Raw genomic sequence first — 27658 nt, forward strand, 5'->3', positions numbered from 1 at the left:
TGGCAGCGGCGGCAATCTCATTGGATGGGCGGGCCGACATCAGCGTTCGATGGAGCTCTAGGATAAGCTTAAATCAAACATCTCAAATTAGCTGGGTCATCCGGACCGAGCTGATGAACCGGTCCGGAAAGGAGACGGCCTCCTACTTCTTGCCATGCATGATTTAGGGCTAGTGGGAAGTGAGCAGCTTTCGCCGCCCAAGCGGCAACTATTTGGCCAATTCGATGTCAGCCTGGTGACAATGGTGTTCTTTGATCAGTGTTTTGGGGTCAATATCGGGTTGGTAAGCGAATAGTGATGTTCAGGCCATAGGAGGCTTTGACAGCTGGCCAAACGTCATCTAAGCTGGCTCGAGCCTGTGACGTTCGCTCCAACTTGAGATTGCGGGTCCTGAATGTGCTGTTTTGAGGATACCTCTGAGGTGGGTTGGCCCATTAGATACACATACGTTGCTGGGAGGCGAACAGACTCGGTATGCTATAAAATTTTGCGACTTCATCCTACAATAGACAGAAAGGGCCTCCACATGTCATCTCTGTAAACGCCGTGTGTTGTATCTCGATATGACGGTGAACTTTTCTTCGTTCTTATGATATAGAGGGAGGGGCGTGTGCTCTATCTAGCCTTGCTATTTTGGGGACGTTGACCTTGCGCTTCAGCCTTTGCTTCAAGATTGTACTGTTAAATATTCGGTAGGTTTACATGACGTTGACAATGGTCTGTCGACTCTCGAGGAAGTCTGGGGACATGGCTCCAAAAATGATACGAGATTAACGCCGCGACGTCGATTGGCGTAACGATGACGTTGCCAAAGCTTATTTAATGTGTCATTTTACTACTGAGATACCCGTCATGCATGCCTCGAGAGTTCGTTACCAAATGACGCCTTAGTTAGTGCCCCTTTGCCCATGAGAACAACTCGGGTGTGGTTGAGGCTCAAATGTCGTCAATCGGAATTCTTTCGCGAACATCACTTTTGGCTTGTCATTAAGTTCCCATGTGTAAATGCTGCCCTATGAGTAGCCGTGTATGCCGTCTGAGTGAGGTCCACCGTCGACGTTGAAGAGCTAGAATACTACGCAATGTGGTCGCCTGATCATCGACTTTCATTTCATAGTTACTGGGCAAATCAATCTACCCCAGTATAATTGCGAACATCTGCGTCTAACTTCGACTTCCTGCGCCGCTCGAACCGACTCTTGCTCAACCGCGACGGATTTGCTTCACGCTACCCTCTAGAGTTATCTGTTTTCACTACCCTTAGCAGCACATAAGCTTACGTCTTTAACACTTTACCGACGCAAGATGATCTTGAGCCAAGTTGGGAAACTTTCTCCAAGATGGTACGCCCCAGCGCTGGAGGGAAAATGCGCATGATTCGACACCTGGCGAGTCACTAAATGTATTTCCTTGACGCCCTGACCAGAGGAGCTTAGTTGGCTAACGCCATGCTGCATTACGACGGTGTTCTGAGTAAAGCACATAGGTACTTGAGCGACGTGCAAAGAGAGAGAGAGAGAGTAATGCTGAATGTGATCACAGTTTCGCCGCCAAGGGTTAGAGATCAAGATAGATGCGACTAGGTATCCAACGCCAGTGTTTGACCAATACCACTGTGCTACGTTTGAAGGCCACCCGGAAAGTCACCGCAGCTGGAAGCGAGAGATTCCCACCATCGCTGCATCTAGAGTGACTATATCCTCTTCCCTGGACCAAAAATCCATTTTAGACCAATGCCAGCCCCTCGCCGTACACCGGCTCTTCTTGTTCAGGTTTGTTGAAGAATTGGCACAATAATGAGCACATGTGGGTGTGAAGCGGCCTTGTCGCCACCTCTCAAAATGCCTCGGCAGCCGACAAGACTTCGGCAGCAGACAAGCCTTCCTAGATCCATCCAAGTCCGGCTTATTATCCGAGTTCCCAACAAGAGCTGTGTGATGCATGTGAATTTCGTGCCGAGAAGGGATGATGAGCCCATCGAGGCGGTAGATTTATCGCAGCGACATCGTTTTGGAAAAACTATCCCAACGTCAACGTTGTCAATTAGCTATTCAAAACTTTCAGAGCCTTCCGTCCGCGATAGGTCGTTAACCAGCAGGGTAAGCCCCACGTTGATTGGCCTTCATGATGCCATCCATCTATAGCTGAGAGCGCGAGCATACTGGTCGCCTGTGTCACTATAATCATCGCCTGTCTCAGCTGGGCGTCTGCTGCGTGAAGATCGCGGGTTGCACTGTGATTTTAACTCCCCCCGAGGTCACAAGTGGAGACCGAGTTGACCATGCCCGGCATCTTCCGTCGCGATGAGCGCACGGACCATCAAAATTCCAAGAATAGCTTAATGATTTTCGGATCCCTCGATCGCATGACCAGGCAGTTCTTGAGTAGGTTGGTCACTGACTTCCCACGACACCACGATACCAAAGAAACGATTCTTTCGCCAGATATCCAATTGTACGGCAATTACCAGCTCATAGCGCACGTGGCATCATTCCAATCAATAGGAGCCGGCATCAATCCCTCAACAGAAGCAAGCGACCTCGAACGAGCGACGGACACGCGACAACCACCAGCGCAAACCCTCCTCCCTACTCCACGACCCAAGCCGGAGCGCATACAGACGGCCCCTCACTACCTACCAGAATTGTCCACCATGTCCTTCTTCCGCATCACCCTCCACCGCTCGGCCATCGGCCTGCCCAAGAGCACCCGCGGCGTCCTCGAGGCCCTCGGCCTGCGCCGCCGCTCCCAGACCGTCTTCCACCCCGTCAGCCCCCAGTTCGCCGGTATGATTATTAAGGTCAAGGAGCTCGTCAAGGTCGAGGAGGTCGACCGCGCCATGACCCAGCCCGAGATGCGCGAGCTGCGGAGGCCGGATCCCGGGTTCTACATCGAGAAGGCCGTTGCGCGGTAAAGAGCTGGGGACGATCAAAGGGGATGGATTGAAAACCTGGCGAGTCGAAGAATTGAAGACGGGAGGGCGAATATGGGAGAGCCGTCTGAGCTGCTGAAGAGGCTCCTCGGGCATGAGAGGGCTTCTTGGTAGCTCTCGACGGAACAGAGATCAAATCGTGTATCATCACCACGAAAAAACCTTGTACAAAATCATAGCAGACTGTACAACAACATACGTAGACGAGAGTGTCTGCGTCAAGTTATTTGGAATCAAACGAAAAAGTTCACTCAAAACTAGCTATCGGGAGCTCGGGTTCATCTGCTCATTGGCACATGGCCCACCAGTTATGCTGACAACTGCATGCCTGGTAGCTGAAAGTTACAAAGAAAGAGTAAAATGAGGTATTCCATGGACCGTGACCATTTGCTTGCCTCTCAAGATGCCAAGATTCATAGAAAGGGGCAAGTTTGCAAGTGAAAAACAATGATTATGTAACTGTCTCAACCCTTCGTACTGGTTGAGTATGCCTGATACTAGCAGACAATACAAAGCTAATGGGTGTTCTTTCCCCGCTCCCTCCAACTAAAACCCTTCGCCAAGCCTGCATGTCCAGGTACCGGAATTCCAATAACGCAAAACGGTCGAGATGGAACATCGAACAGTCTGCCGTCTGGTCGACTCATCTTTCAACTTAGGATGCAAGATAAGGCCTGGCCGCCTAGAAACTCCGAGCCTTGTCGATGTACTCCTGAGAAGGGGTTTCGTACTCGCTGACGAAGTAGTTCTTCGCATTTTTGCCGAGCCAAACAGTGAGTTTGGAGAGTTCCTCACGCAGACGCGCCACGGATTGCTGGTCCATGTTTGTCTGAGCAACGAGCTCGGGAAGAGATACTGATTTGTATTAGTACCGCGCCATGGACCAAATGCCTCAATGTGACTTACCCATCAGGCGGCATAAGTGTTCAGGTCCATAAGTGTCGCAGACAGACTTGTGCTTGTCTTCCTCGCCAGCCTTCTCCCACAACTTACGGATCTCATGGTACTGGGGGCGCTCAAACCTACGATGGAATTAGCAGGGCTTGGGATGCCAAGTCAAAGCAGAGGACTCACCGGTACAGTAGGATCCGGCTTAAAGACTTCTCAAAGTACTCGCGCAGTCCTGCGACGACTTCTTCGAGAATATCCATGTTCGCAGAGCCATCTTCTCTGTTGGGGCGCTCGTAGTTGAGGTAGTCGCTCAGAATATCATCAACTGGGTGGGGGTGAGGAAGCGGAACCAGTTGGTTGTTCTTGGTGATATTCTCCCAATCGTCAACGAGCATGGCCTTGATGTGGTCAGGGATAGGCAGCTTGATTGACGGACGCGCATGAAATCCGTCCTCCTGGTTGTATGATATTAGTACTCGTGTCAACCGGCAGTCACGACGCCAAAAAAGTGGGGGAAAAGAAGCACGAAAAGACGCCAAGGCCACTGGGCTGTTCGATTGATGATGATGATTTCTCCCGATACCAATCCTCATGAGATGTGCACAGGCCGAAGCCTCCCACTGAGGCAACTACTGTGTTCGTGTAAACTCACAGTCGGAAGCTCTTCCTTGGTCGATTCTGGAGAGCGAGCCGACGACTTCGTCCGGGAAGATTGTTCTCGCTTGAGAGTTGTGACGCTCATGTCGTAGCGATTGTCATAGTTGGGCTTGCCGTCTTTAGTGATATAGGGTCTGGCTCGGGTAGCAGGCGAAGTGGTCAGATTATCTGCCCTCAGCAAGCGCGGCTCCTTCCAAGTCGCTCCTTTATCGTTATGAGGTCGCCGACGCACTGAGTCGGCCGGCCGAAGTTTGCGAGACGCGACAGCCATGATGAATGTGAGGAGTACGTAAGGAATACAAGCGGTGCTTGCAGAGTCGACTGTAGTGTCAAGGCGTTGCCTTTTTGCGATGATCGAAATATCCAGTTGGTTGAGGATGAGTCTGAAAGAAATGGACACGGGAGGGAGCTTGTCCTAGCTTCAGAGGCGACTTGAGAAGGGAGGGATGGGAATCCGGTGATAGGTCGGTACCATTGTCGTTCTACTGCGGGAAGGAGCAGTCTGTGGTCGCTCCTACTAGGTAGGCGGAACCAGCCGCACAATGTGTCTGATGGTGTGATGAGCCAACCCCAACCTACCGCTGCTGCTGCTGCTTGGGTCGAATATTACGGCGGAATTCGAAGAGGATCTCGACGCTGCTTTCACGCTTTCTCTTATTAAACCCTGCGCAGCCGTGTTTTTGCGGAAGCCCATTGACCAAATCCTTGGAATTGGAATCTTCCAACTCGCCATCTTCGACGTTTCGTAGGTGTTGGTTGTTGTCGATGCAGGCTTTCGCAGGCCGCTCCCCGAGGATCTCTAAACTGGAGTCACTGGCAGTACTGGTAGCGGCGTCGTCGCTGTCATCGCTAGAGATGCTTATGATGTCGACAGCCTTATTGATGTGTGGGTTGGGAGGCGACTCAAGATTTCTAGCCGGCGGATGCCAGTCGACGACGTTCCACTGCGGTAGAAATGCGTTGTGCCGTGCCTCGATGTTCTCGAGATTGGGGGGAGGGCCCGCTCTTGGAAGCGATATGTCGTAGCATCTAGGGTCGACCATGGCGGCGTAGTCCACACCGTCGTGGGACTCTGAGGCTTGGTCGTTTGCTTGATCTTCATCATCTGCCTGACCTTCATCGTATCTGCGAAAACTTTTGGGTTGCCGATAGAGCTCTTCCTCATCTTCCTCATCGGAGTCGCACTGCCTCAGAATCATGCGCAACTCTTCTTCCTCGTTATCGTCCTCGTCCTCGTCCTCGGACACATGCTTCTGACATATTTTGGGTAGTGGGTAGATCTCCTCCTCTTCCTCATCGGAGTCGCACTGCCTCAGAATCATGCGCACCTCATCTTCGTCATCATATTCCTCGTCATCGTCCTCGTTATCTTCCTCGTCATCGTCCTCGTCCGAGTGCACCCGACGCCTTTTGGATAGTGGGGTGATCTCCTGATCTTCCTCATCGGAGTCGTATTGGTTCGGAATCAAGAACTCCTCATGTTCACAGTCCTCGTCCTCGTCCTCATCCGAATACATTCGGCGCCGTTTGTGTTGCCTGGGGAATGCCGCATCTTCCTCTTCATCTGACTCCATCTGAACTCTTTTGCGTCGCCGATTGACCTTCTCGTCGTCGTCGTCGTCGGATATCGGCTCCTCAGAGTCGTTACATTTAGAAGCCGGAGCCGGTCTTTCATCGTCTTCGAAGTCCAAATCACTAGCAAATTTGGTCAAAACCTCGTTGTCGTCGTCTTGAGGTGCGACTTCGTGTCGAATTCCGTGCTCATTAACATCCTCCGCGCGAGAAACAGGTTGGTTCAGAAGCCAATTGTCGTGGTTATCGCCGCCGTGGTGCTCGAATATGCCACGACTCTCTAGAGCGTCATAGGGCTGTCCATAACTCTCCAAGGCATGGGCCGGTCGGCCGGAGTAGTCTGGGCGAAGCGCATAGCCGGAATGCGACGAAGAGTAGTAATTGGGTTGGTTTTCAGAGTATGGCGCAGCCTGCTGCGAGAGAACCCAATCCTGGACCCGCGCGAATTCTTCCCAAGATTGAGAGTTCATCTTGTCTGTCTCCTGGGCGGCAGTGTTTGGTGGAATTTGTGATTATAATATCCTGAAATCTCGAGGCAAGAAACGAATGATTTCTTGGTCAAGTATGATTAAGAGGGGATGACTTTTGTCGATATGCCGAGGAGAATAAGAAATCGAACCAGCGATTTGTGACGAGAAGCGGTATGAATGGGAGGAGTGTGGGAGATCGGAGAAAGGTGTGGTGTTGGGAGGTGCTGAGGAAAAAGCTTGACCAGCGAAGGCTTGTCGGGGCAGGAAGGTGATTTTTTCCCCTTGGCAGGTGCCTCGATGGACGCCGATTCACATCGCCTTCTGACCTTCGACGGGATGAAAAGCAGTTACCCAGCGGTGAAGAGGCCCGGCATTATTCGATTGCCAGTGACACTACAGCCTTTGCAGGGCCAATTCGACGGCCTCACCTAGATGAGGGTTTTCGCCCCCTATGGTCCTTTGCGTCTTTCGGACTTTGTTTCATGCTCACTTTACAATGGGCCTCTACTTGGAGGCAAGGTACAATGACAGGCCGGGAGGAACCAAAATTGGAACAGGCGCAGAACAGAAAGCAAGACACAAAGAAACTCGGTTTCGGCACTCACCTGCTCAAGGTCAAAATCTCTCGCCCGTCGAGGGCCACGGCCAGTGGCAACGACACCTGCCGTTCGTTCCTCACTACCACGAGCTGAGTCGGTCCCATTGACGCGAATACCCTTCTTGGGGGCTTTGGCACTGCTCTTTTGGCGCAGGTCCTTCATTTGGGCGTGCAGCTGGCTGGCAAGCTCCTTATTTTCCTCTGTGAACTTGCGGATGCGATCGATAGAAACCCAGTCGTCCCAGGTGTTCTTCCAACCCTTATAATGGATACGATACTGAAAGCCTTCGCCACTCTCGGCAGGCTGGATGTCGAGAATCTTGGCCTCGTACAGCATCTCACCATGGAAACAGAGAACCTTCTCCTCCTTTGAGAAGGGCTGGGGCGGTTGGCGTGCGGGCGCCATGGTCGTTTGGGGCGTCTGCGGGTTGGTATATCTACTGTGAATAGCGCAGCGTTCCAGTCAAGATTTCCGACAGCCCTGTTCTGGCGATAACCTGGATGTATTCGAATGGCTGATAGACCAAAGGGGCAGTGAGGTTAAATTCTCGGACAGTGCGCCGGAGCTTAAGACACAGTCACTTTCGAGACCAGTTGGCGCAAGTTCGAGGCTGATCGCACAGTACGAACCGTGATCCGTCGTGGCACCTCGCCCAATCCGGATGACAGTGCTGGCCAAGTCGCTTACACGGTATAAAGCTGAGGGACTGGTCAGTTTCTAGCCATGATTGACGGCAAATATGAAAGGAAAGGAAGTTCAATCTCACGATGATTTTCTTGAGCACTTGACAGTCTCTCTCTCTCTGTGAATTCTGTCGTAGGCAGAGCCGTCTTCGCGAGGTGCAGTCGTGATGGATGAGGTGTAGATGGCAAGGAGTGTCGATTCTTCCTACGGAGTGAAACGCGCTGCGGCTCATTAACGCGTCCCGCAAGAACTACCGCGTCTTCCATGCCTGCCCCAAGTCAAGCACCACTCATACCACCTGCCTTGCCTACCTTACATACCTTACCTTACTCTCTACCTCACCTCACAACTCATTTTTCATCCGTGCCAACCCCCTGCCCTGCTTTTTGCTAACGACTACCTATTTCCTTTCAAATAAGCTATCTTAGGCGCGTTTGCAACTCTCATGGCCATTTCTGGCATCTCTCAGCAACTGACTCGTTGAAATTGTCGATTGCAAAGCCGCCGATCTCACAACGCAAACCATCATGGCGCCCACCGAAGCCGCCATTCTGCATAATTACCTGACTGTCCCGGCGCAGCTACCCTCATCCATCACGCTTGAGGAATTCACCGAGCTCTTCCCAAAACCGCACCGCGCAAACCCACAAATCCGTTCACTGTACCGTGATCTGCAGCATCAAAGGAGAACGCTCGTTGACACGGTCACGGAAAACATTGAGAACGAGGAGAAGAGCGGGAGGATCATCAAGCGCGAGATCGCCCGTGCCCGGAAACGTGCAGCAGCCGAGGACGCCGACCAGGAGCTCGAGATTGAGAGAGCAGTAAGTTTCGTGATCAGGCTGTATCCCATGAAGACCGGCGTCCCTAATATTGATACAAAAGCTCTTTGGCGTGGCTGGGGCGCAAGATCCCAAACACACACTGAACTCCATCGTTCCAGAGATGGACACTGCGATAGCGGATGTTGAAGCAGAAATTCAGGAGCTAGAAGCTCAGGAGAGCAAACTCATGGAATCAGTCAAACAGACAGTTGGTAGCATGAGCGACCTCCGCTACGGACGCCTCGCCAACCCCAAGCTCGGAGAAGACGTCATTCAAGGCCTCAAAAGTGTGCAAGATGCATGCGACGGGAAAAGTTGATCAACTAAAGATTACTAATTTGGCACTACATAACCCAAATGACCAGGGACCTCATTTGCATCCTTTCAATTGCCCGGATTGTCTGGATATCAAAACAGTACCATTGTGCCCTATAGCCCCTCTTCATCTATCCAAAGTTACTCAACCTCATCTACCGGGCAACACCACCAGCAGGAGGGGCGGCAGCAGCGGGAGGAGCACCACCAGCAGCGGCAGCAGCGCGGTTGTCAAAGGTGTTGCCCATACGGCGGTTCATCAGGGTACGGCTGCCAAAGGAGACGAGGATCATGAAAAGCCAGTTGGGAATAAGGTTGAAGGCCCAGAAAACGTAGCCAACGGGGACAGACAGGTTGTTCTTGGCGATCCAGCTGTTGAAGGGGTGGAAAATGTTCTCCGTCAGGGTCCAGTCCTGCTTGGACTGCTTCACCCACAGGTCGAAAATGTCGTCCGAGGTGGTGGTAGTGACGTTCAAGCGCTTCCTGTAGACGTCGACATCGGATCCAGGGGGCAACAAGCCGATGGACCAAATGGATGCGGTGCCGGCAGACCAGGCGTTGCAAAGTACGGGCTGGGCGTCGCAATCAAGGAGACCAAGATGAGGAGATTCGGGAAACTTGGCGAATTTGATGGTAGACTCGTTAAAGGCAGTCTCGATCTTATCGCAGTGGCCTGTGAATAGCAATTAGGATCTAGATGAAGCAATGTGACGCGAAAATGCGGAGCATACCGAAGCAAGTCTTGTTACGACCAGTGATCAGAACCCACCACTCCTCAGGGGTAGTGGCATCAGCTTTGACGGGCTCGTAGAGGACATCCTTCCAGTTCTCAACGGTCAAGACAGAGATCTTCTTGTCGACTGCTGTCGCATCAGGCACGGCGGCCTCGGGGGTAGCCGGCTTCTCAGCGCTGGGCGCAGAGGCGCCAAAGGAGCTCAGGAAGTTCTGAAATTGCGCTTTGTACTGCTCGAAGGGCGACTCGGCCGCTGTCGCAAGCAGCGGGAGCGCAAGAAGAGTGGTGGCGGACACGCGCATGTTGATGATTGCTTTTGTGATGGACACGTCGCTCTGCGGAGAGGAAAGAAGGAGGTAGCTTGGAGCAGTATGTCGCGATCAAGCGGCCAAGAGACGACGGGTGAGGGGAAGCGTAATTACAAACAGCTGGGCAGAGGGAGGAAATGCCGACAGCTACAACAAGGACCAAGGAGGGACGATAAGTACGGGTTGACGAGGTTAAAGTATATAGGCAACCTGGTTCCGGCGCGAAGTTTGGACACACGAAAAAAGGACACAGAGTTCGGATGTGGGAAAAAAGTGGAAGAGGAGCGAAATCAGGCAGTTTCGAGAGGACCCTTTTGGGCGTGTGGCTTCTCCTGAACCTTGTCCGTTGGTGATCCGGCTGGGACAAAGGAGCTTTGGTCGCTGGGGGGATCCAGAAGAGCGCTGTGAAACCCACTGGGGTCACTGGGCAGGATGGGAGCTCGCAGAACGTGAGGTCCTTCCTTAAAGCAGCCTAACCTGAACGGGACTGGCGCCCAGGTGGAACGGCGGTCCGGGGAACCTTCAGCCACGATTAGTGGGTTCGCGTGCATCAGCCACATGGGGCTGCCATACCTAGTGAGATACGTACCTGCTGTGTAGAGGGGACGCGTCTGGAGGTCACATACAGCGTGTAGAGCTGACAGGCGCATGCGCTCGGAGAGAGCATCTTGCCTCGCAGAACAACATTGACAGCGCAAGACATCACAATGGTAGGATTGATACTTCTGGTTTTTCTGACTTCAGCTGACACAATAGCAGCCGCCCAAAGCTGGAGAGCAGAAGCGAAAACGAGGTCGCCCCTCAAACGCGTCTAGAACGGCCGACACGTCCCCAGGTTCTCCCGAAGCTGCAGAAACAGAGGAGGCAGCGGCACCAGCGAAACGCGGTCGGCCAAGCACACGCAAGGAAGCCGAGGCGGCTCCTCCGGTCGAGGAAGCCACAACCAAAAGGAGGGGCAGACCACCTCGCGAAGCAGCAACAGAAGAAGAAGAAGAAGTGGTAAATGAGGAGGAATCCGTGCCGGCGCAAGCGAAGCAAAAGTCGAAGAAGGCTGCCAAGGGCAATTCAAACGACGCCAAAGAAGTTGACAACCAAGATGAGTCAATAAATCGAGGAGAGAAAGCCGCACGAGGCAAGGCAGGCCGGAAGCCAAGAAAGGAGACGAACGAGGGAGGCCAGGACGAAGACGAGGCCAACACAAGCAATGCGACCAAGAAAAAGCGTGGCCGTCCAGCGAAGACCGTGGAAGAGCAGCCCGAAGAGGTTGCATCTCCAGAGCCGGCTCCTAAAAAGAAGCGTGGACGACCGTCTCTAGACAGGAAACCAGCAGCCGAAGAAACATCGAAAGCAGTCGAGGAGAAGGTCACACCCAAGAAGCGAAGAGGACAGCCCAAGGGAAAGGCTTCCGAGGCTGAGGAGCCTGCCCCCGAGGAAGAAGCCGAGGCCGTGTCCGTCCCTGAGAAGAAACGCGGACGAAAGGCAAATGTCATGGTGGAGGAGACGGAGGAGCAACCAGCTGAAGAAGAACCGGCGGTTGTCAAAAAAAGACGCGGTCGTCCCGCAGCGCAAGCCAAACCAGAGGCGCAAGAAGCGTTGCAGTCAGATCCAAAGGAAGCTTTGAGGCGGAAAGAGAAGCAGCCTGCACCGGCAGAGGAGACAACAGCTGAAACAGCTGATAAGCCGACGAAAAAGCGGCGGAAGAGACCTTCTCAAGGCGAGGAAGAAGAAGCGTCACCAGATACGGAACGTCGCCGGCCTGGCCGTCCTCGGACTTCAGATGCTGCATCCCCACAGAATCAAAACTCCAAACCGCGCAAATCCAAGAAACGCCCGACGGAAGACGATACAGCAGAAGCAGCAGCACCTGCAAAGAAACGCCGTCGACGCACGTCTGACGAAATCCAAGAGCAGAAAAAACAGCAACAGAAACGGCAGCAACAGCAGCAACCCAAGCCCGAACCGCCAAAAACAGCCCGCCGGGTCCCTAAACACCGACACATCGCCGCCCGCGTGCGCCAAGTTCCCCGCTCGATAATAGAAGAGAAATGGTCCCCCCTCACGAACCCCTCCCTCTCCATCGTCTCTGACCTCCTCCGCCTCGCCGAGCGCCCCGTCCTCCAGCGCATCTCGGGCAGCGAGAAGCGCCGTGACCAGGCCGCCTCTGCCCTCCACCTCATCACGAATCGCCTCGTTAAGAAGCTCTCCCGCGGCCTACCCTTCCCGCCGGCCTCCGTGCCACCCGCAGGCAAGAGCAACAGAAAGCTGCTGGACACGGATGGCGGGCGCATCGAGGAGCTCAACTTTGAACGCGTCATCGAGGGTGTCGCAGCCCTTGAGAGGCAGCTCGATCCCCTCCTCCACGCCGTGGAGCTCCTCAAGGCCGAGAGGGAGCGCGAGGAGAAGGCGCTGGAGGAGGACCACGATACCCTTAGGACACTGGAGGCCAACGCCCGCTCCGAGGCCAGGAACTTCAAGGACAGTCTTCGCAAGACACACGTCCTCGTGCCGGAGGCTAGGAGGCCGGGCGCTGCCACAGCTGCTGCCGGCGCCGCCAACACTACCGATCACACTGTCAAGCACGACAAGCCAGGCTTCGGCTTCATCGTCCCCGACGAGGGCGTCGGCAGCACCCCACTGTTCAAGGACCTCGAGGATGATGAACTGCGCGGCCTGGCGGGTCAGGTTGGCAGCCACATGGAGAGCATGCGGGCCAACCTCCAGCAGATCGACGGTGTCGTGCCGCAAATCGTCAAGAGCAGGGCCGCGCTGCAGGACGTGCTATTCAGGCATTTAGACCAGCAGAGCTTCGAGAATGTCTTGTTTGGATAAATCACGCGCGTGTATGGCGATACGTGTCGTGCGGGCCGTGGATATTTTGATGGAACTGAGACCTTTTTGTGGGCTTGTTGAAGTTATAAGTGATTCGGATGGACTTGGCACTGGGCCGATGTATACATCAAAGGGCATTGATACCGTGGATTGACTACGGAGGCGTTTGGATGTCTGGGGGAGGATACCAAACAATTCATGATTTATGATCTAAAGGACCGACACATGGCTAGAACCAAACATACATTTGTGATGTGCTATGTTCCACGATATAATCAACTGGCTTTCGTCGAAGTCTCGCCAACTCATTGATCAGCTGCCAGACCGTTTCGGCGGAATGTGAAGTGATTACTGACTCAACCGAAGCATTGTGACCGCAGCACCCTAGGTCAGCTTGAAGGGATTGCCTTTGGAACCCATTGCCTATCAGGAACTATACACTTGGGGAAATTCAAACCTCAACCCCATTCTACACCATACAAAAAGCTGGTTTCATGGCCAATATGAATGCTCTTTCCGACACTTTCTCCAAGCCACAAAACCGCCTCGTTTATTCATGACATTCCTTGCTCTCCGCAAGCGTCATCATACTGTGCCAAATCATGTTGAGGTGCCGCAGTCCATCCTTCTTCGCCACGGAATGATATCGTACTAGTGTCGATAGCCGGACCTCTGCACTTCAGCCATGGCATACATCAGGCGTTATGGGAATCAAGACTGAATTTGCAGATCATCCCCTGCATACAAAAACCAAAGTCAGCATTGTTCAATGGGAAATCACACATAGAAATAATGGTGCCACCTATGAAGAGCAAGGCTCCAAGGCCTTGTAAAACTCACCTGCGTCATTCTCATCAAGAGCCGTGGTATAAGAGAGACGACTGGCCGGGGTAGCCCATAGTTCAGTTGTGGCAGTAGTTGAGTCTCCTGCAGGAAGCGTGATCATGTTGGCCGGTGTCACGGGTCGGATGGACGGTGGTTCAGTACCATCGCCATGAGCGTCCTTGCTCTGAAAAGCAACATCATTGCGAACGGGTGAGTTGGCGGTACCTTTGGCAGAATCGTGTCTCGCGTGCTCAGCTTCGTGGAGCTGCGCAGGCAGAGTCCTCAAAGAGGACGCTGACTTGTCCTCCAGATCAGCGATAGCAAGAGCTGGATTGGTGGCCATCTTGGCATACTCGCTGCCCTTCAATGTTTCGATGCTTCTTTGGAGCGCTTCAAGGTCTTTGTAACCTTCCTTGGTGGGCAGGATTTCAAGCTCGGGGTATTCTAGCTGAGCAGGTGATTTGGCACCTGGCTTGGACGGCATCATTTTGCCCAGGCTGGTCTTCATGGCATTGCCAATCTTCTTCGACATGGATTGAGAACGGTTCTTGATCTCCACGACATTTGGAAGGGAAGTCTTGCTAGCAAAGTCAACGCCGTGCGCTATTTCCGAGCCAGGGACTGCCATAAAGTCTTTCGGCATCACATCGTCATCCAGGCTGGCAGTACCAGTTCTCTTGGCTCTATCATGTGAGGACCATTTGGCCCATGAAGCAGGAGGTGCGGCAAGCTTTTGAAGGCCCAGACTCTATTTGGTGCCTGCGACATCTTCGTTGTTCTCCAACTTCTGGGGAAGAATGATGCCAGACAGAGACTGCTGAGAGGTGCTTGATTGGCTGGCGTTTCTTGCTGCCATGGAATTAGGGGCCTTGACTGCTCCGTGGCGAGATTCAGCTGCATCCCCGTCTGTAATGTGAGAGGCGTTGGTAACGGTGACTGAGATAGGCCCCATAATGTACTTAGCGCCGGCAGTCTTCTTGGCCTCTGTAGTGGACTTGGTGGACTTGGTCTGACGCTGATCGTGCTCAACTTGAAAGGCTCGCTGCCAGATTGTGGTGGCGCTTTCCGTGAGCCCAGGTGCAGTAAATGCGTCATCACTTGGGCCCTGCTGCGTCGAAGGGGTGATGCTGTGACTCAGAAGTCTTTTGGTGTGACCTTGCCCCTTGGGTACTTGGTTTGACACCGACGAGGGACTCAATCGTACATGATCTGTGGAGGACTGACTATACGAATGTCGGCGACCCTTGATACTGGAGTCTTTGCGAATACCGAGGAATTGAAGGAATGAGGACTTCCGAGTGGGCACATTGCCACCGTTAGGCACATCGGCCTGGGATCCATCAAACCCTTCTTCTGGACCATTGAGTGAAGCAGATCTCTGGGACTCTGTGACGGAGACATTCTTTAAGATATCATATTTGCGATGGTTTTTGTCCCCAGTGTTAAATCCACTTGTGCCAGGGCCTTCCTCGGATGGCAGAATGGCAGCTGATACGGCCGTTTCCGAGTCGGGGTTCTTGTCCAGGGCGGTGCGGTAACTCTCATCGGAAGGCTGCTCCTTGAGATTATTGAATACTGCTGTGTGATTAGTCGGGATGCGACAAATGAGAATTTGAGAAAACGTACGATCAAAGTTGGCTAGATCGAGATCAATAAGACTCTCGGCGATGCTGTTGCGATTGTCATCGCCGCTTGAATCCTTGAAGCCCGAGGGTGAGACGTTGCCTGTGTTCTGTGCCGAAGAGTAGACCGAGGATGACGGGTAGTACGACGGCTCGATCACTGGGACGGACGTTCCGCCGACCAGACTGGTCTTGACCTCCAAGTCATCCTTCAAAGGCAAAGTGTCCTGCGGCTTCGGACAAGAACCTTGCTGAAGAGCTGAAGCTTCCACCTTTGGCTCCTCGGCTAAGACCTTTTTTTTGCCAGTCAAGTCCTGAACTGCGATGGAATCTTCCAGGGACGTGAGCTTTTCGGCGAGCAACCAGGTCTCCCAGCCACTGCCATCCTGAGACTGTGCAGATTCGGAAGTGCTGGCGGGCTGTGATGCGCCAATGGGCTCGGCTGCGAGCTTGTTATCGAGCTTCTCCGCGTCGCAAACGGTTGAGCTGTTGCTGAAAGTACCGCACTGAGACTGGGCCTCGGAGCCATCCTTGTCGTCAATGGCAGTTGTGCTTTGGTCATCCAAAGGCAGGGGGATATCCTGGGGTTGAAGAGGGAGGGGGAGCACCGTCTGGCTTTCGCCTCGGGGAATGTACTGGGAGAGTCTCCAAGTTCTGAAAGACTCGTCATCCTGATCGGCGCGACTCGGGCGAGCAGACAGAACTGGGGCAGGAGGAGGCATATGAGGGAGTGATCCTCGCTCACGGATGACGAGGTTCGTGGCCGTTACCTTCGTGGCGGCATTGGGCTTTGGGCAGCTGCTGCGTCGGCGGTCTCCAGTGGTCATATCGGTGGGATGAACCTTAAACCCTCCGTTCGACAGTTTGGCAGCAGGCGGCGGCCGCGGCAGACAGGCGATATCAACCGCAGAAATGTCGGGGTGCATTTCCAGCTCTATTCCGTCCCGCGGACCACTTTGACGCTCGTTTTGGTGATTACTGGCAATCTCCACCACTGTCTCCAACCCACGGAATCCCTTACTTCCAGGCGTGACAGACCGCGAACTATGCTCGCTCTCGAGGTCGGCTTGAATGCGCCTGATGGTATTCTGTCTCACAGAGTACGTATAAGCAGCCTGGTTGTACGGTGGGGAGCCATCTGCCTCCTTGGCAGAGGGATTAGAAGAGGGCCTCTGGATGCTGACAATCGACACCCGCTTGTCACTGTCTGGGCTTTCAGACCGGTTGTTGCTGTTGTCAGAACGGCGTCGGCTGAGTCTGTTCCAGGTGCTGTTCCTTCTGGTTGCTTCGATATGATCCTCGGGGTCCGATGCGTATTCGACCTCGGTGGGATCAGGAATGAAATCCGACTCGGGAGAGCGCATGTACGACCGGTGAGAGGACGCGATGGAACCGGTGGTATTGTTTCCACTGAGCAAGAGTTCGATATTGTAATTGCTGCCGGGCAATTTGGCTGGGGGAGGTAACTTGATCAGTTCGACAGCGGGCTGCTTCGAAACCTGGACCGCCCGACTTTTCTCCTTCGAGGTCGCGTCCTTCAACTTCATGTCCTTCGCGACTGTCTCTTGTGAGTCCGCCTCCTTTACCTTTGCGTCTTCATCCTCCCCTTTTTTCTTGGAGGGGATGGAAAGGCAACAGACGCGCACCATCTTGCTGATTTTCCTCCGTGGTTGCTTTGGTCTCCAAACGAGCGAAGAGGTGGTGATAGTCGGATGGCTAGCGAAAAATACTCGGTACCAATCCAAGAAACTACTCGACCTGCCCAAGAGGAGAATGATGCAAATGAAAAGTCTTGCAGCAGGCCAAGGCCAAAAAGAGAGGTTGAAGAGAGGGGAAATCTGCCAGGTAGCTTCTTCTGTGGAGAACAGAGGGTAGAAGAGGAAAGCAGAAGGCCCAGTCAAGTGGTGTGAGGTTGACCTGACGATATCATCCTCTGGTGGGTGAAAACAGCGGGAGCCCCTGAATGCTCCTTCTCGAGGACTTGCTGCTTTCACTGGGGGAAGTCACCAGGGACGACATCATCAAGCACTACGGGTACCCAGGCTGAGCAGCAGCCATGAAAGAATAGCAATTGATCTCCCTCAACAAGGCTTTGCGGCTAGTGAGAGCGTGCAACAAAGGCTAAGCTGCAACTGTGAACTGCGTGTGCGCTTGAAATTGCGGTTGAGCACTAGCTTTAAGATCTCCAGATGCCCGCTGCCCTTCTTCAACCCATCTGATATGGCCTGTGTCGCAACTGTTGTGCATGGTCGAGTATGGTTCAAGCTGTGAGTCGTTTGATTTGCACACATTGGTTCAATGTGCTCTTCACCAGAGATGCTCTGCCTGACACACGATCCGTTGATGTCTTACACAATGGATAGTGTTGGTCTCTCTGAGCGGCTCCTTTTTGATATCACCACGCCGCCTATCTTTGAGCATCGATTCGAAGCATCGCCTTGGAGCAGCGTTTCGAACCACCCGCTTGGATGCAGCTGCATTTGCAAGCATTAGTCGTTGAGATACTACTTCGGCTTAAAACCTGCTAGTATTTAATTCAACGCATCCAAACTTGATCCTTTTTTCCAGAGGGCTCTATTTTGAACTTCTCGGACTGACCAACTATGGTTAAGCAACTCATCATGCTGGCTGATGTCGTTGGCCTTGCCCTCCAAGGGAACTTTTTTGACTACAGTCAAACAACGTTGTCGAGAAGGCAGTGGCTCCCGAACCACAAACGCCAGTGTTTCAACAATGTCTTGAGCCACTTGGCACTGAAGAGCACAAACTTGGGCGATCCATCTCGGTATGGATAGCAAAAGCCACATCCTCGTTCCTTAGAAGGCATCCCGTGGACATAACTTCAGAAATCTCGGGAAGTAGTGGTTGCCTCTAAGCAGCTGCGGACCGCCCAAGTTCGATAATCTCTCGTTGGCGGGTGGAACCATCGGAAGATCAAGTCGAGATAGCCGAGACTGTTCATGTCGTGAGGTCGGCGATAGAGGCTCCGGGCCGTCGGCCGGTGGAAGACGGCCGAAAGCGGACCGGCCGGTGAGGCAACCGCCGTCGTGCCCTACAAGGACGCCAGTGCGAATGGGTGGCGCAGCAGGTCGTCTTGGTTTGTGGGAATCTTTGCCTTGGGTCAAATTCCACACGAGACATGGAAGCGATGAGGCTGGTTACCATTTGATAGGCCAACTTGATTGTCGTCCGAGGTTCTAGACTCGTTAAAAAGCGCACACTTCTGGATGTCTTTCGTGGACTTCAAGATGCGGCAATTCGAAAGGGTGACCTGACGTAATTGGTTATGGGACGGAGCTGCCGCATGATACTCGCAGACAGGGTTGGGAGTTCGGGTGAGCGACCGCTGCTGAGCAAACAATGGCAAGCGGCAAAACTCAAAACAGGACGTGGGTGTCAGACAGGAGGAACCCCTCCCAGCTCTCTAGGAGGCGGCGTCAGGGAGCTACCGTGTTTGACGTTTTCTGACGAGTGTTCCGACTTGGTTCGCCTGGTCGGTACATTTTGATTAGCAGGATTAAAACAGCATGAAGCCTTCGCAGCAGGGGACGGGAACGGCAATGGCGGCGCAATGCGACTGAGCAAGAGGGGTGTGAGGGGGGATCTGAGGAGACCATGCGATGGTGTAGGAAGCAGGGGGGGGAGGTTGGAAGAAGCAACAGCGGGAGGCAAAGCGGGGTGATGGATGGGTGGTCTACCCTACCGTCTTGGTGTGTCTTGGTCCAAGATCATCCAGGCATTAGAAGGAAGGTTCCCTACAAATACACACGAATAGTCCGATGGTGGTTCCAGGTTGAAAGACAAACTGGCGGGGCGAAATGCAGTGGAATGGGCCGACGCCGATACGGTTTGCCTGAGGGACGGGAGATCGAGCAGGTACTTACCTAGGTACCTTACCTAACCTACCTAGGGAAGGTAAGACATCTCAAGCATTTTGAGTCTTGCATGCACTGGGGACCGACTTCACGATGGGCCACCCCAAGGAGGAAGGGGCGGAGAAGGAGAAGGAGACAGAGAAGGAGAAGGAGCAGGAGCAGAGCAACCGAGCTACCTGGAGGAGCAAGAGGGAACCGAAGTCGCCGATTCGGGGCCAACTTCCCTCCGCCTTGTCTAAGACCGGCCGGGGGCCGTGTTGCCGTCGTCAGCGGGTTGTGTGCAGGCTGACGTTGACAACTTGACAAGCAATCTGACAAGTTTGAGCAATCTCTCAATCCATCATTCGGCTGGTCACTTCCGGTTTTGACGATGGGTTCAGAGTCCACCGTCCATGCCGAATGCGCCGGTAGGATGCAAACGGCAGCGTCCGAGTGGCTTGAAGCCTCACCAGACTCCAGAGTGACGAGACTCATCACCATTGTCCGGGGTCTTCAGGTGAAGATAATGTAAGCTCCAGGTGTGCAATTTCCAGCGGGAATTTTCTGCAAGATTAGTCAAGTCTGCGACCCTGCAGGATCGCTGCCATCGCAAAGTTGCACAAGGTGCAGGTTGGTCAAGGTCAGGCCAGACCCAGACCCGACCAGGCCAGGCTGTCCGGAAAGTTGGGATCTACGGACCGGGTAGCGAGTCGTCGACTCATTTGATGCTTATTAGCTCAAAGCTGAAAGGAAGAAAAATGATAACCAGCTCGCAGCTTGCATTCAGAAATGTCAGCACTGGCAGACGGCTGCGCTGGAGCTGGTACCTACCTATCCGTACATTTCGACATAATCTCGACACAATCAGTCTGTGACAGCGACTTCTGGGGTGGACCCTAGAAGGGGAGGTTTGTTGTTTATACCCCTGCCGATGAGGGGGGCGAGGAACCGTGGACTGTGGTACTGGTCCACCGTGGGTTAGCAACTCGGAAACGCGAGTTCTGGACTCCTCGAGTCCTTTTGCGCAGTTTTCCCGCCGGCTCTCTCAGATGAGAGTCCCCGCCACCAATTCCGGAGGAAGAAAAATGTCGAGGATTGGTAGACCAGCGGTGCGAAATGCAACCGTGGGCGGCAACACCTCAGCGTCGAGGGGGGAAAAGAGTATCGCCTCGGGGGCTTGAAACCATTTCCTTCGGGGATTCAATGGTTGGCCGTGAGCCAAATGGCGAGAATTGTGATTGGACTCGGTGGTGAACTGGGGTTTGAGGCACTGGAGCTACGGTCTACTGCGTATGCCATCTGAATGAGTCTGAACTCTAACTCTGTTCCGTCCGGTGATGCCCATTTCCATCAGATCATCCCGCCGTTTCGATCTCATGTTTCCGACCGGGTTGGCTGCCCAGGTGGTCACGGCAGGGCCATCCACACCTTCTCGGTTACACGAAAACACACAAGACATTGGAAATCACGTTATACCAGCTGAGGCCAGCTGCGGCAAAGGGCTGAGCTTGAAAATCCGAGTCCTGTCCCAATTTCCAAACAAGCCCCGGATGGTGCAGAACGAATCGATCCTCGTGGCATCTGAGACGAAAACATTCCGCAGCGGTGAAGAACGAATCACGGGCTGCGGAGGAGGACGATAACTCACAAAGCTTGGACCCGGCATTGCCAACTCCATCTTCGATTCTGACGGACGATCATGGAGAAGGCGGAAATTTTCTCTTCTCCACGACGGCGCACACGTTTCGCATGTCTTGGCACAGCTGGCCGCGACGGCAGATGGCAGATGGTAGATGGATCGTGGCCCTCTGTCTCCCGACTGCCGTCTGGAGTTGCGTCGAGACAATGCGACGATGTGGACTGGGAAATGGCACGGCGGCAGAGGCACTTGCATTGTACACTAGTTCGGGCCCCTGGGGGCCAAGTTTCTGTTCCAACAAGTCTGGAAACGCATGGCGCGACAGCGTCGCACACCATGGACCATTTCAGGGCCACCGCGTCGATCCCATTCTCCCCCCGAAGAGACGCCACATTGATCCGACCCCCTGATATTTGACTCTGCAGCAGTACGTACACCTTACACAATATCCGTAGAGACTGGACTCCTGGAGAGATTATCAGCAAATTTACCACGTAGGTCATCCGCTAAAGGGGGGACCGAGGGGCTGAGCGCAGACTCCCTGTTGGTCGGTGCCTCGATATGTTCCTGGCTAAAATCTGGTCTAAGGCAAGGTACCCGAGTCGACCAAGCGATTAAAAGCGCCCAATAATGAAAAGGAATGAATTGAGGGGATGAAGCCAGCCGACGCACTGCCGCTCCTCTTCATTATTTTCTCCTCTGCTTCGAAGTTCCCCTCCCGACCCCCAGCTACGGAGCCTGATACAACATTTGAACACGACTGAAAGATGTCACTATCGACAAGCTTCATCGGACTATTCCCGACGCACATTTGGTTACCATATCCCCCAGGGAAGGGGTCAAGTCGCAACAGGGGCAGCTGGTGCTCTTGCACTGGAACGGAACTGGTACATATCGAGATGTGCAGTCTTCTGTTACGTCACTGACACTTACCACAAACAATGTGGATTTTCGTAGGGCAGGGCTCCCGATAAGGATTTACGGTGAGCGGTAAGGTAGGCCGGCGACAGGCACAGGACATGCAAATAGGGGCGCAAGAGGGATCGACTGGCTATCGTTTCGGCGGCAGCGTAAAGTCAGCCATCGCGCGGGCGGCGCGCTCATCATCCGTTACTCATCCAGTACTACAACAACTTTTCCCCCCCCCAGCGCGTCTACGAATAGTTCGTCTCACCTCTCCTCATGTCATATCAAGATGCGCACGGTCAAAACAGTCAGCCTAAGGTTAAGTGGGTTTAAGGTCGGTCGCTAAAGTGACTCTATCGAGGTAGGTTGGTTGATTTCGCAACAGCAGACCAATACGCTACGGGGCTACGGAGTACACGACCACACGTCAAGCAGACGGACCTCCGGCTAAGCGGCAGTCCCTCATGGCGGATTCATTTTTAGCCCTTTTGTGGCTCACTCTGGTTTGGCGCCGCCGGATCAGACTTAACCGCCGTATTTATCAATGTGCCGTTGGTTGGCTTTCGGCGCTAAACCGGATGAGCAATGAAAGATGAACGGTGAGAGCCTATTCGTAGAGGAAAGAGAAGGAGAGGTGGCTGGGGTCTCAAGTGAGGGGAAAGAACGGCAAGCTACGGAGAAATTGGAAACAGAATCTAACAGATTGATGCAACGGTCGGCTGGCTAGGTAGGTAGGTATTTCTGAGACTTGCATCGCCGTTTCTGCGAGAATACGATGTGGTAGGTACGGATAGTGTTGACCAAATACAGACACGAGCTTGAGCCAACTGTCGGTCAGTCGGTTAGCGGTCTGTTGCGTCTGTCACCGTCGACCGAAGCTTTGCAGATGATGCGCACAGATTGGGTTGGACGCATACGAACGACGACTGGACCGTGCGTGCATACGGACGGATACTCGTATGTCTGACTGTCGTACGGCATACAGTGGCCCATGGTCTTACACAAAAATCCCACGTCGAGCTGTTCCTGTGTAGTGTAGGGCTTAAAGTCCATGGTTCGGGACCGCGGACGGGACAGCGGCAACGGCCAACAGGCCATCTCCACCGTTTTTATGGTCTCTCAATGAAAAACAAAATGAACAAGCCGGGATACAGGTTGGGGATGGGGGCTGTCGACCTGTACATAACGCATAGTAGGCCATGAACTCGGCATGATGCAAGAACAGCAAGGAAAGAAAGCAGCCCGCGCGCGCGATTGATGATTAAGCAAACAATCTCTCTACGCTCTCCACTGACTGGATCCGCAAGAGATCTATCCGTAAGGTAGACCGTAGAAGGTGGTGAGAGGGCTGGACCACTTTTGCGCTGTCGTCGGCATGCATATGCAAAGAAGCAGTAAAGATGCAATGGAAGAAGATTCACACACTCAATAGACTCAATAGGGATACGGGTAGCAAACAAACGCGAGTGAGTGCATGTTCTCTCATTTCCCACCTACCACGTACGCATCTATACTGTAGCACAGTAGCAAGGTACGAACATCCGTAGGTACGGATATGGTCCCATGAAATCCACAATCACATCTTTCATTAAATTGATCAGCAAGGTATCCGTAAAGTACCTACCTTATCGCAGGGACCCTCGCCAAAAGCCAGGGGTGGCTGGGCGCCTGTCGCCGCGATCTGGACTGGGATTCCGCCTGGTGTGGATGGGCTGGATCCAGACGATTGGCCACGCTTGTGTCTCATGTTTGGCGGTACCTGCATATGGAGAGCGGGATGGCAAGGGTTGGGCCGACAGGGGTAATCCGGCCAAGAGTGCGGTGACAACTGGCAAACCCAGGACGATGGGCAGGTGCGAGCACGACAACGACGGGCTGACAGGTGGTGCGGAGCGCCACCCAGGACTTTCCCTGTTTCGGCAAGGGGAAACACAACGTCCAGCCGTAGCTTGGAAAAAAAAAACAAAGGTCGGAAAAGGAGTCAACATCAACGGTCGTGCTACCTTACCATTCCTACTTGCCCTTTACACACTTACACCTCACATCTTGCATCTTGCGAATAATTCAACCACCTGGCCCTGGTCCTCTCCCGTCGAACACCGGCTACCCAACTCAAACATCATTGCAAACTCATAATCACTCACACAGGTTTGTCGTTGTCGTCGTCGTCGTCGTCGTCGAATGCCACCCAGGCTGCTGTCATCACCGGTGCAGGTGGAGTCCTCTCACTCCTGTCTTTGAATGGAGAGGGCTCCGTCTGTGGGTTTGACGCTCAACTCCTTGAGAGGGAAGAGGGGGGAATAAAGGCGGCTTCATCTCTCGCCCCATGCAAGAGCCGAGGGCTGTGCGGCAAGCGGTGCGGTGGCCGCTAGGTAGTTGGCCTCTGCCTTAGCCCAGCTTCCTAAGGTGGGAAGCGGTTCTTCGTACCCCTGGATCATCGAGCAAGGGTCCTTGATGACCCCCCCGGTACCGTCATCCTGTCTCTTTCCCATCTCATCCGTGCATCTCCACTCCGTGCCTCCTCCCAACGACACACACACACACCACACCCTCACCTCACTCGCTCTCTCAGTTTCTCACCCAAGTGACTCTTTCTCTCTCACCTTCACTTGCCCACTCACTTTCCGGCCCTCACTCACTCACATCAGCCCGAGGTACCATCCCGCCATCCTATCTCTCTCTTGTTTGGTGCCGGACTAGTCCCGCGCGTCCTGCCATCTGCCTCCTGCTCACCCTCACACTACATTACCTTACGGAGTACCTTGTAAGGCACACTTCCCTGACATCCATGTCATCCCAATGATCCCATGTGGGCCAAGCAAGCGTTTGGCCCCAGTCGGTCCACCCCTAATGCGGTGCGATGCGCCTACGCCGCCGAACCGCGACAAAGTACCTTGCCAGGCACACGATGCCTTGCTCACTCTCTCTGACTACCTACTCCGTTCTCCGTACTCCGTAAGTCCCTCTCCCCTCGCTGCGCTGGCAAGCTGGGCCTGCCTTGCAAGCGCAGCTGGTCTCGGCCGGGCCCTGGACCTGCAATCCCAATGTCCATGGCGTCGCCCTCTCATGGCGGCCCATGGTGCATCGCCCTCCAAGATGAAGGGCCCACGGTCCAATGTGGCTCCCACCCCCCTCCACCAAGTCCACCCTCCTCGAGGATTTCGATCCTATCCACATGTCCACGTCCCTCCAGGCTCCCATGTACGTCCACCATGGGCGGATCCACGGGCTAAAAGGACTCTGACCTCCCTCTCCCCTTCTTAATATCTTCTCGCCCTTCCTGCCTTTTGCTTGCACTTTTCGCCTTTCTCTCTCCACCGCACAGTCTTTCGTTGTCAGTCTTCGGACACATTCCATTCATTCAGCCTCACCCAAGCTCTCTGTCGAGTATACCATACGTTCATTTGCGCAAACTGTGTCTTGCAGCCAACACGTTGAGAAACCTCCCCGGCGAAATTGATCTTTCGCCCCTTTTACGATCCCCGATCCGAACAAGCACCATCTACCCTTGGGAAGATATCTGAAGAGTCGTTGGACCCAACCTATACACAACTTTCAAAATGAAGTCCTCCATCGCCGCCGTCGGCCTCATGGCCTCGCTCGCCAGCGCCTCCGGCTTCCAGCCCCGCCACTTCCACTGGCGCCGCGACAACACCACCGCTCCCGCCGGCTACACCACCCTCACCGTCCAGGTCACCGAGGTTGCTACCGTCACCTCTTGCGCCCCTACAATCACCAACTGCCCTGCCCGCAGCGGCACCCTCTCCGCCTCTGACCTCGCCACCTTCGTCGTCACCAACGTCGTTGTCCTGACCGAGGTCGTCTGCCCCGTCACCGAGGCCGCCGGCATCTCCAAGTCAATCATCCAGCAGCACTCCACCGGCGGTCTCCTGGGCTCTACTCGCACCGCTCCCGTCATTGCCACTCCTACCGCCGCTCCCTCCGTTCCCCTGTCCACCGGTTTCACCAACTCTGCTCAGGACGCCACTGTCACCAGCCCGCCTTCCGCTGGCGGCGACGATGAGGATGATGATTGCCCCGCTGAGGATGGCGATGTCGAGACCACCGTCACCGAGATCATCTCGACCAAGACCCTTACCATGACCGTCGGCAAGGGCTCCACCGCTTCCGTCGTCACCACCGCTATCCCCACCACCATTGAGTCCACCATCGTCATCACCAAGCCCGCTGGCTCTGCCACTGCCGCCGCCGAGGAGCCTACTACCACCACCACTGCCACCTCTACCGGTACCCGCACCGTCACCATCAAGCGCCCCGGTGCCACCCCCGGGTCCGCTTCCCCCAGCGGTACCCTCGGCGCTGACGGCCAGTGCGCTTGCCCCTCGGCCGTGACCGTTACCATTCCCGCCTCCACTGTCTACGTTACCATCGGTGGCTCTGCCCCCGCTGCCACACCCTCCGCTAGCCTGACCGTCTCCGCTGAGGCCCCCGTTACCACCGCTGATGCCGGTGACGACGATGAGTGCCCCGCCGAGGAGGACGACGATGACGATGAGGACGACTGCCCCGCCGACGAGGACGTTGTTACCCTTTCCACCACCGTCACTGTTGCCCCCTACCCTACCAACGGCACCGTCCCCAGCGGCGCCGCCAAGCCTACCGGCTACGCCAAGCGCTCCAACAAGCTCTTCTAAGTGTTTGATGTAGATTGATTCCCCCCCGCATGTCAAGCTATATTTGGTTATGAGAAGAATCTATGATTCATGAAGAAACACATTCTTATCCTTCTTACACTTTTGTCTTGTATACACTTCTTGGGGTGAAAATAAAGCGAAGTATTTGTACAAAACAACTCGAGCCGGGGGGGAAATACAATGAACTCGCACTTTATGTTTCGGTCCTGCCTGCTTTTTCATGGTGTGGTGTTCTTCTTTTCCTCTGTTTTAGACGGGAAAGCAAAAGTGAGACACCTCTGCGAGGGTTGTCCTTTTTGTCTGGTGGTCAAAGCATGTTTGTTTCTTGGGTTTCTTTGGGAAACAACGGCATCATTGCATTCACGTAGCGGGTCGTTGGGGACTAAACAAGATTTTTTTTATTTTGCCTTTGGCGAAAGCCACAAAAATCCAGAAAACTCTTTTTTTCAATTCTTTGTGTATATACTTTTTACTCGACGAGACTTTGGTCAAATAGTGTCAAAATGGGGATGAGGTTTGGTGCGACGTTTTAAGTCTCCGTCCCCTGGTCTGATTGAGGAGACGTTTTTCCTCTGCTGAAACAACGGAAGTTTATTTCAACTTTCTTTCGACTGCTTGTGAAACTTGAGACGACATGGGATGAGATTTGGCTTGTAAGGCCATGTTGCTGGCTACTAACCTACCAGGAAGACCAATATTTTGTGGATGACCTTGTAACTTTTTTTGCCCACGATGCTCATCATTGACCAACAAGATTCGTTCCTTTCCAGACCTGACTTGTGTAGTGCGCCCTCCACTGTTTTGTTTTCTATTTGAAGTGAGCGTCAGCTGTAAACGTCGCTCCAAAGGTCATGTGTATTGGTCATAAAGTCTTACTGGCTTCCGTTCTGGTGGCGTCCGGGCCGTGAGTAGCTAGATGATGCGAGGCAGGCCTCCTCGGTGCACCATGAGAGTGCTTGATAGCTGAGAAGTTTACGTGTGTGGTGAGGCGGTAAATGGGATGATCGCAATCCTTCCCCCGTCACGTTAAATGTAACAGTAACAACTCAGTCACTTTGATAACCACAACTTGGTAGGTAGAGCGGCTCCTTAGACGAGCGTGAGGCGCACAGTGGCGTAGGGATCTCAGAGGGGAAACGAACTCCATTGCTCGGAAAACCCGTCCGCCGGGGAGTATGACGAGCTCTTAGGTACCTGGCTGGGACTGGCTTTGCCTCTGCCAGCCTATTTAAGCCCTCTGATTGTTCCACCACCACTGAATGTTCACGAAATTGTGAGTCCGTGATCTCTGAAGACTTCGGTCGCCAGGTATAGCACTACGCTGTCTGAAGGGACCGTGCAGG

At 53.8% G+C, this 27658-nt stretch overlaps 11 protein-coding genes across 11 annotated transcripts; 6 read left to right on the top strand and 5 right to left on the bottom strand.

Moving 5' to 3' along the window:
- Nucleotides 1–2281: 2281 nt before the first annotated feature.
- Nucleotides 2282–2914, top strand: CORC01_02381 (ribosomal protein L30; the record flags this gene model as incomplete). The annotated part of the gene is made up of 1 exon (XM_022614031.1): nucleotides 2282–2914. One exon carries the CDS (start codon nucleotides 2282–2284, stop codon nucleotides 2912–2914), a length of 633 nt encoding a protein of 210 aa, XP_022479529.1.
- A 700-nt stretch (nucleotides 2915–3614) lies between these two features.
- CORC01_02382 (uncharacterized protein) lies at nucleotides 3615–4751 on the bottom strand (the record flags this gene model as incomplete). The annotated part of the gene is made up of 4 exons (XM_022614032.1): nucleotides 3615–3787; nucleotides 3839–3954; nucleotides 4007–4278; nucleotides 4476–4751. The coding sequence occupies 4 exons, from the start codon at nucleotides 4749–4751 to the stop codon at nucleotides 3615–3617; spliced, it is 837 nt and encodes a 278-aa protein (XP_022479530.1).
- A 304-nt stretch (nucleotides 4752–5055) lies between these two features.
- Nucleotides 5056–7526, bottom strand: CORC01_02383 (histone acetylase complex subunit; the record flags this gene model as incomplete). The annotated part of the gene is made up of 2 exons (XM_022614033.1): nucleotides 5056–6534; nucleotides 7128–7526. 2 exons carry the CDS (start codon nucleotides 7524–7526, stop codon nucleotides 5056–5058), a joined length of 1878 nt encoding a protein of 625 aa, XP_022479531.1.
- An 806-nt stretch (nucleotides 7527–8332) lies between these two features.
- Nucleotides 8333–8948, top strand: CORC01_02384 (Cnl2/NKP2 family protein; the record flags this gene model as incomplete). The annotated part of the gene is made up of 2 exons (XM_022614034.1): nucleotides 8333–8629; nucleotides 8691–8948. The coding sequence occupies 2 exons, from the start codon at nucleotides 8333–8335 to the stop codon at nucleotides 8946–8948; spliced, it is 555 nt and encodes a 184-aa protein (XP_022479532.1).
- A 151-nt stretch (nucleotides 8949–9099) lies between these two features.
- Nucleotides 9100–9979, bottom strand: CORC01_02385 (uncharacterized protein; the record flags this gene model as incomplete). Its single annotated transcript, XM_022614035.1, has 2 exons — nucleotides 9100–9617; nucleotides 9676–9979. 2 exons carry the CDS (start codon nucleotides 9977–9979, stop codon nucleotides 9100–9102), a joined length of 822 nt encoding a protein of 273 aa, XP_022479533.1.
- Nucleotides 9980–10692: 713 nt separating this feature from the next.
- On the top strand, nucleotides 10693–12814 carry CORC01_02386 (uncharacterized protein; the record flags this gene model as incomplete). The annotated part of the gene is made up of 2 exons (XM_022614036.1): nucleotides 10693–10695; nucleotides 10745–12814. The coding sequence occupies 2 exons, from the start codon at nucleotides 10693–10695 to the stop codon at nucleotides 12812–12814; spliced, it is 2073 nt and encodes a 690-aa protein (XP_022479534.1).
- Nucleotides 12815–13616: 802 nt separating this feature from the next.
- CORC01_02387 (uncharacterized protein) lies at nucleotides 13617–16910 on the bottom strand (the record flags this gene model as incomplete). The annotated part of the gene is made up of 3 exons (XM_022614037.1): nucleotides 13617–14315; nucleotides 14406–15214; nucleotides 15266–16910. 3 exons carry the CDS (start codon nucleotides 16908–16910, stop codon nucleotides 13617–13619), a joined length of 3153 nt encoding a protein of 1050 aa, XP_022479535.1.
- Nucleotides 16911–18547: 1637 nt separating this feature from the next.
- CORC01_02388 (uncharacterized protein) lies at nucleotides 18548–18769 on the top strand (the record flags this gene model as incomplete). Its single annotated transcript, XM_022614038.1, has 1 exon — nucleotides 18548–18769. One exon carries the CDS (start codon nucleotides 18548–18550, stop codon nucleotides 18767–18769), a length of 222 nt encoding a protein of 73 aa, XP_022479536.1.
- A 1903-nt stretch (nucleotides 18770–20672) lies between these two features.
- Nucleotides 20673–21164, top strand: CORC01_02389 (uncharacterized protein; the record flags this gene model as incomplete). Its single annotated transcript, XM_022614039.1, has 1 exon — nucleotides 20673–21164. A coding segment is annotated over one exon (492 nt), but the record flags the coding sequence as incomplete, so codon positions are not given.
- Nucleotides 21165–23972: 2808 nt separating this feature from the next.
- CORC01_02390 (uncharacterized protein) lies at nucleotides 23973–24152 on the bottom strand (the record flags this gene model as incomplete). The annotated part of the gene is made up of 1 exon (XM_022614040.1): nucleotides 23973–24152. The coding sequence occupies one exon, from the start codon at nucleotides 24150–24152 to the stop codon at nucleotides 23973–23975; it is 180 nt and encodes a 59-aa protein (XP_022479538.1).
- Nucleotides 24153–25220: 1068 nt separating this feature from the next.
- Nucleotides 25221–26315, top strand: CORC01_02391 (uncharacterized protein; the record flags this gene model as incomplete). Its single annotated transcript, XM_022614041.1, has 1 exon — nucleotides 25221–26315. One exon carries the CDS (start codon nucleotides 25221–25223, stop codon nucleotides 26313–26315), a length of 1095 nt encoding a protein of 364 aa, XP_022479539.1.
- Nucleotides 26316–27658: the final 1343 nt, after the last annotated feature.

This window comes from Colletotrichum orchidophilum (assembly GCF_001831195.1).
Source record: "Colletotrichum orchidophilum strain IMI 309357 chromosome Unknown Scaffold_13.1, whole genome shotgun sequence".
Lineage (NCBI taxonomy): Eukaryota > Fungi > Ascomycota > Sordariomycetes > Glomerellales > Glomerellaceae > Colletotrichum > Colletotrichum orchidophilum.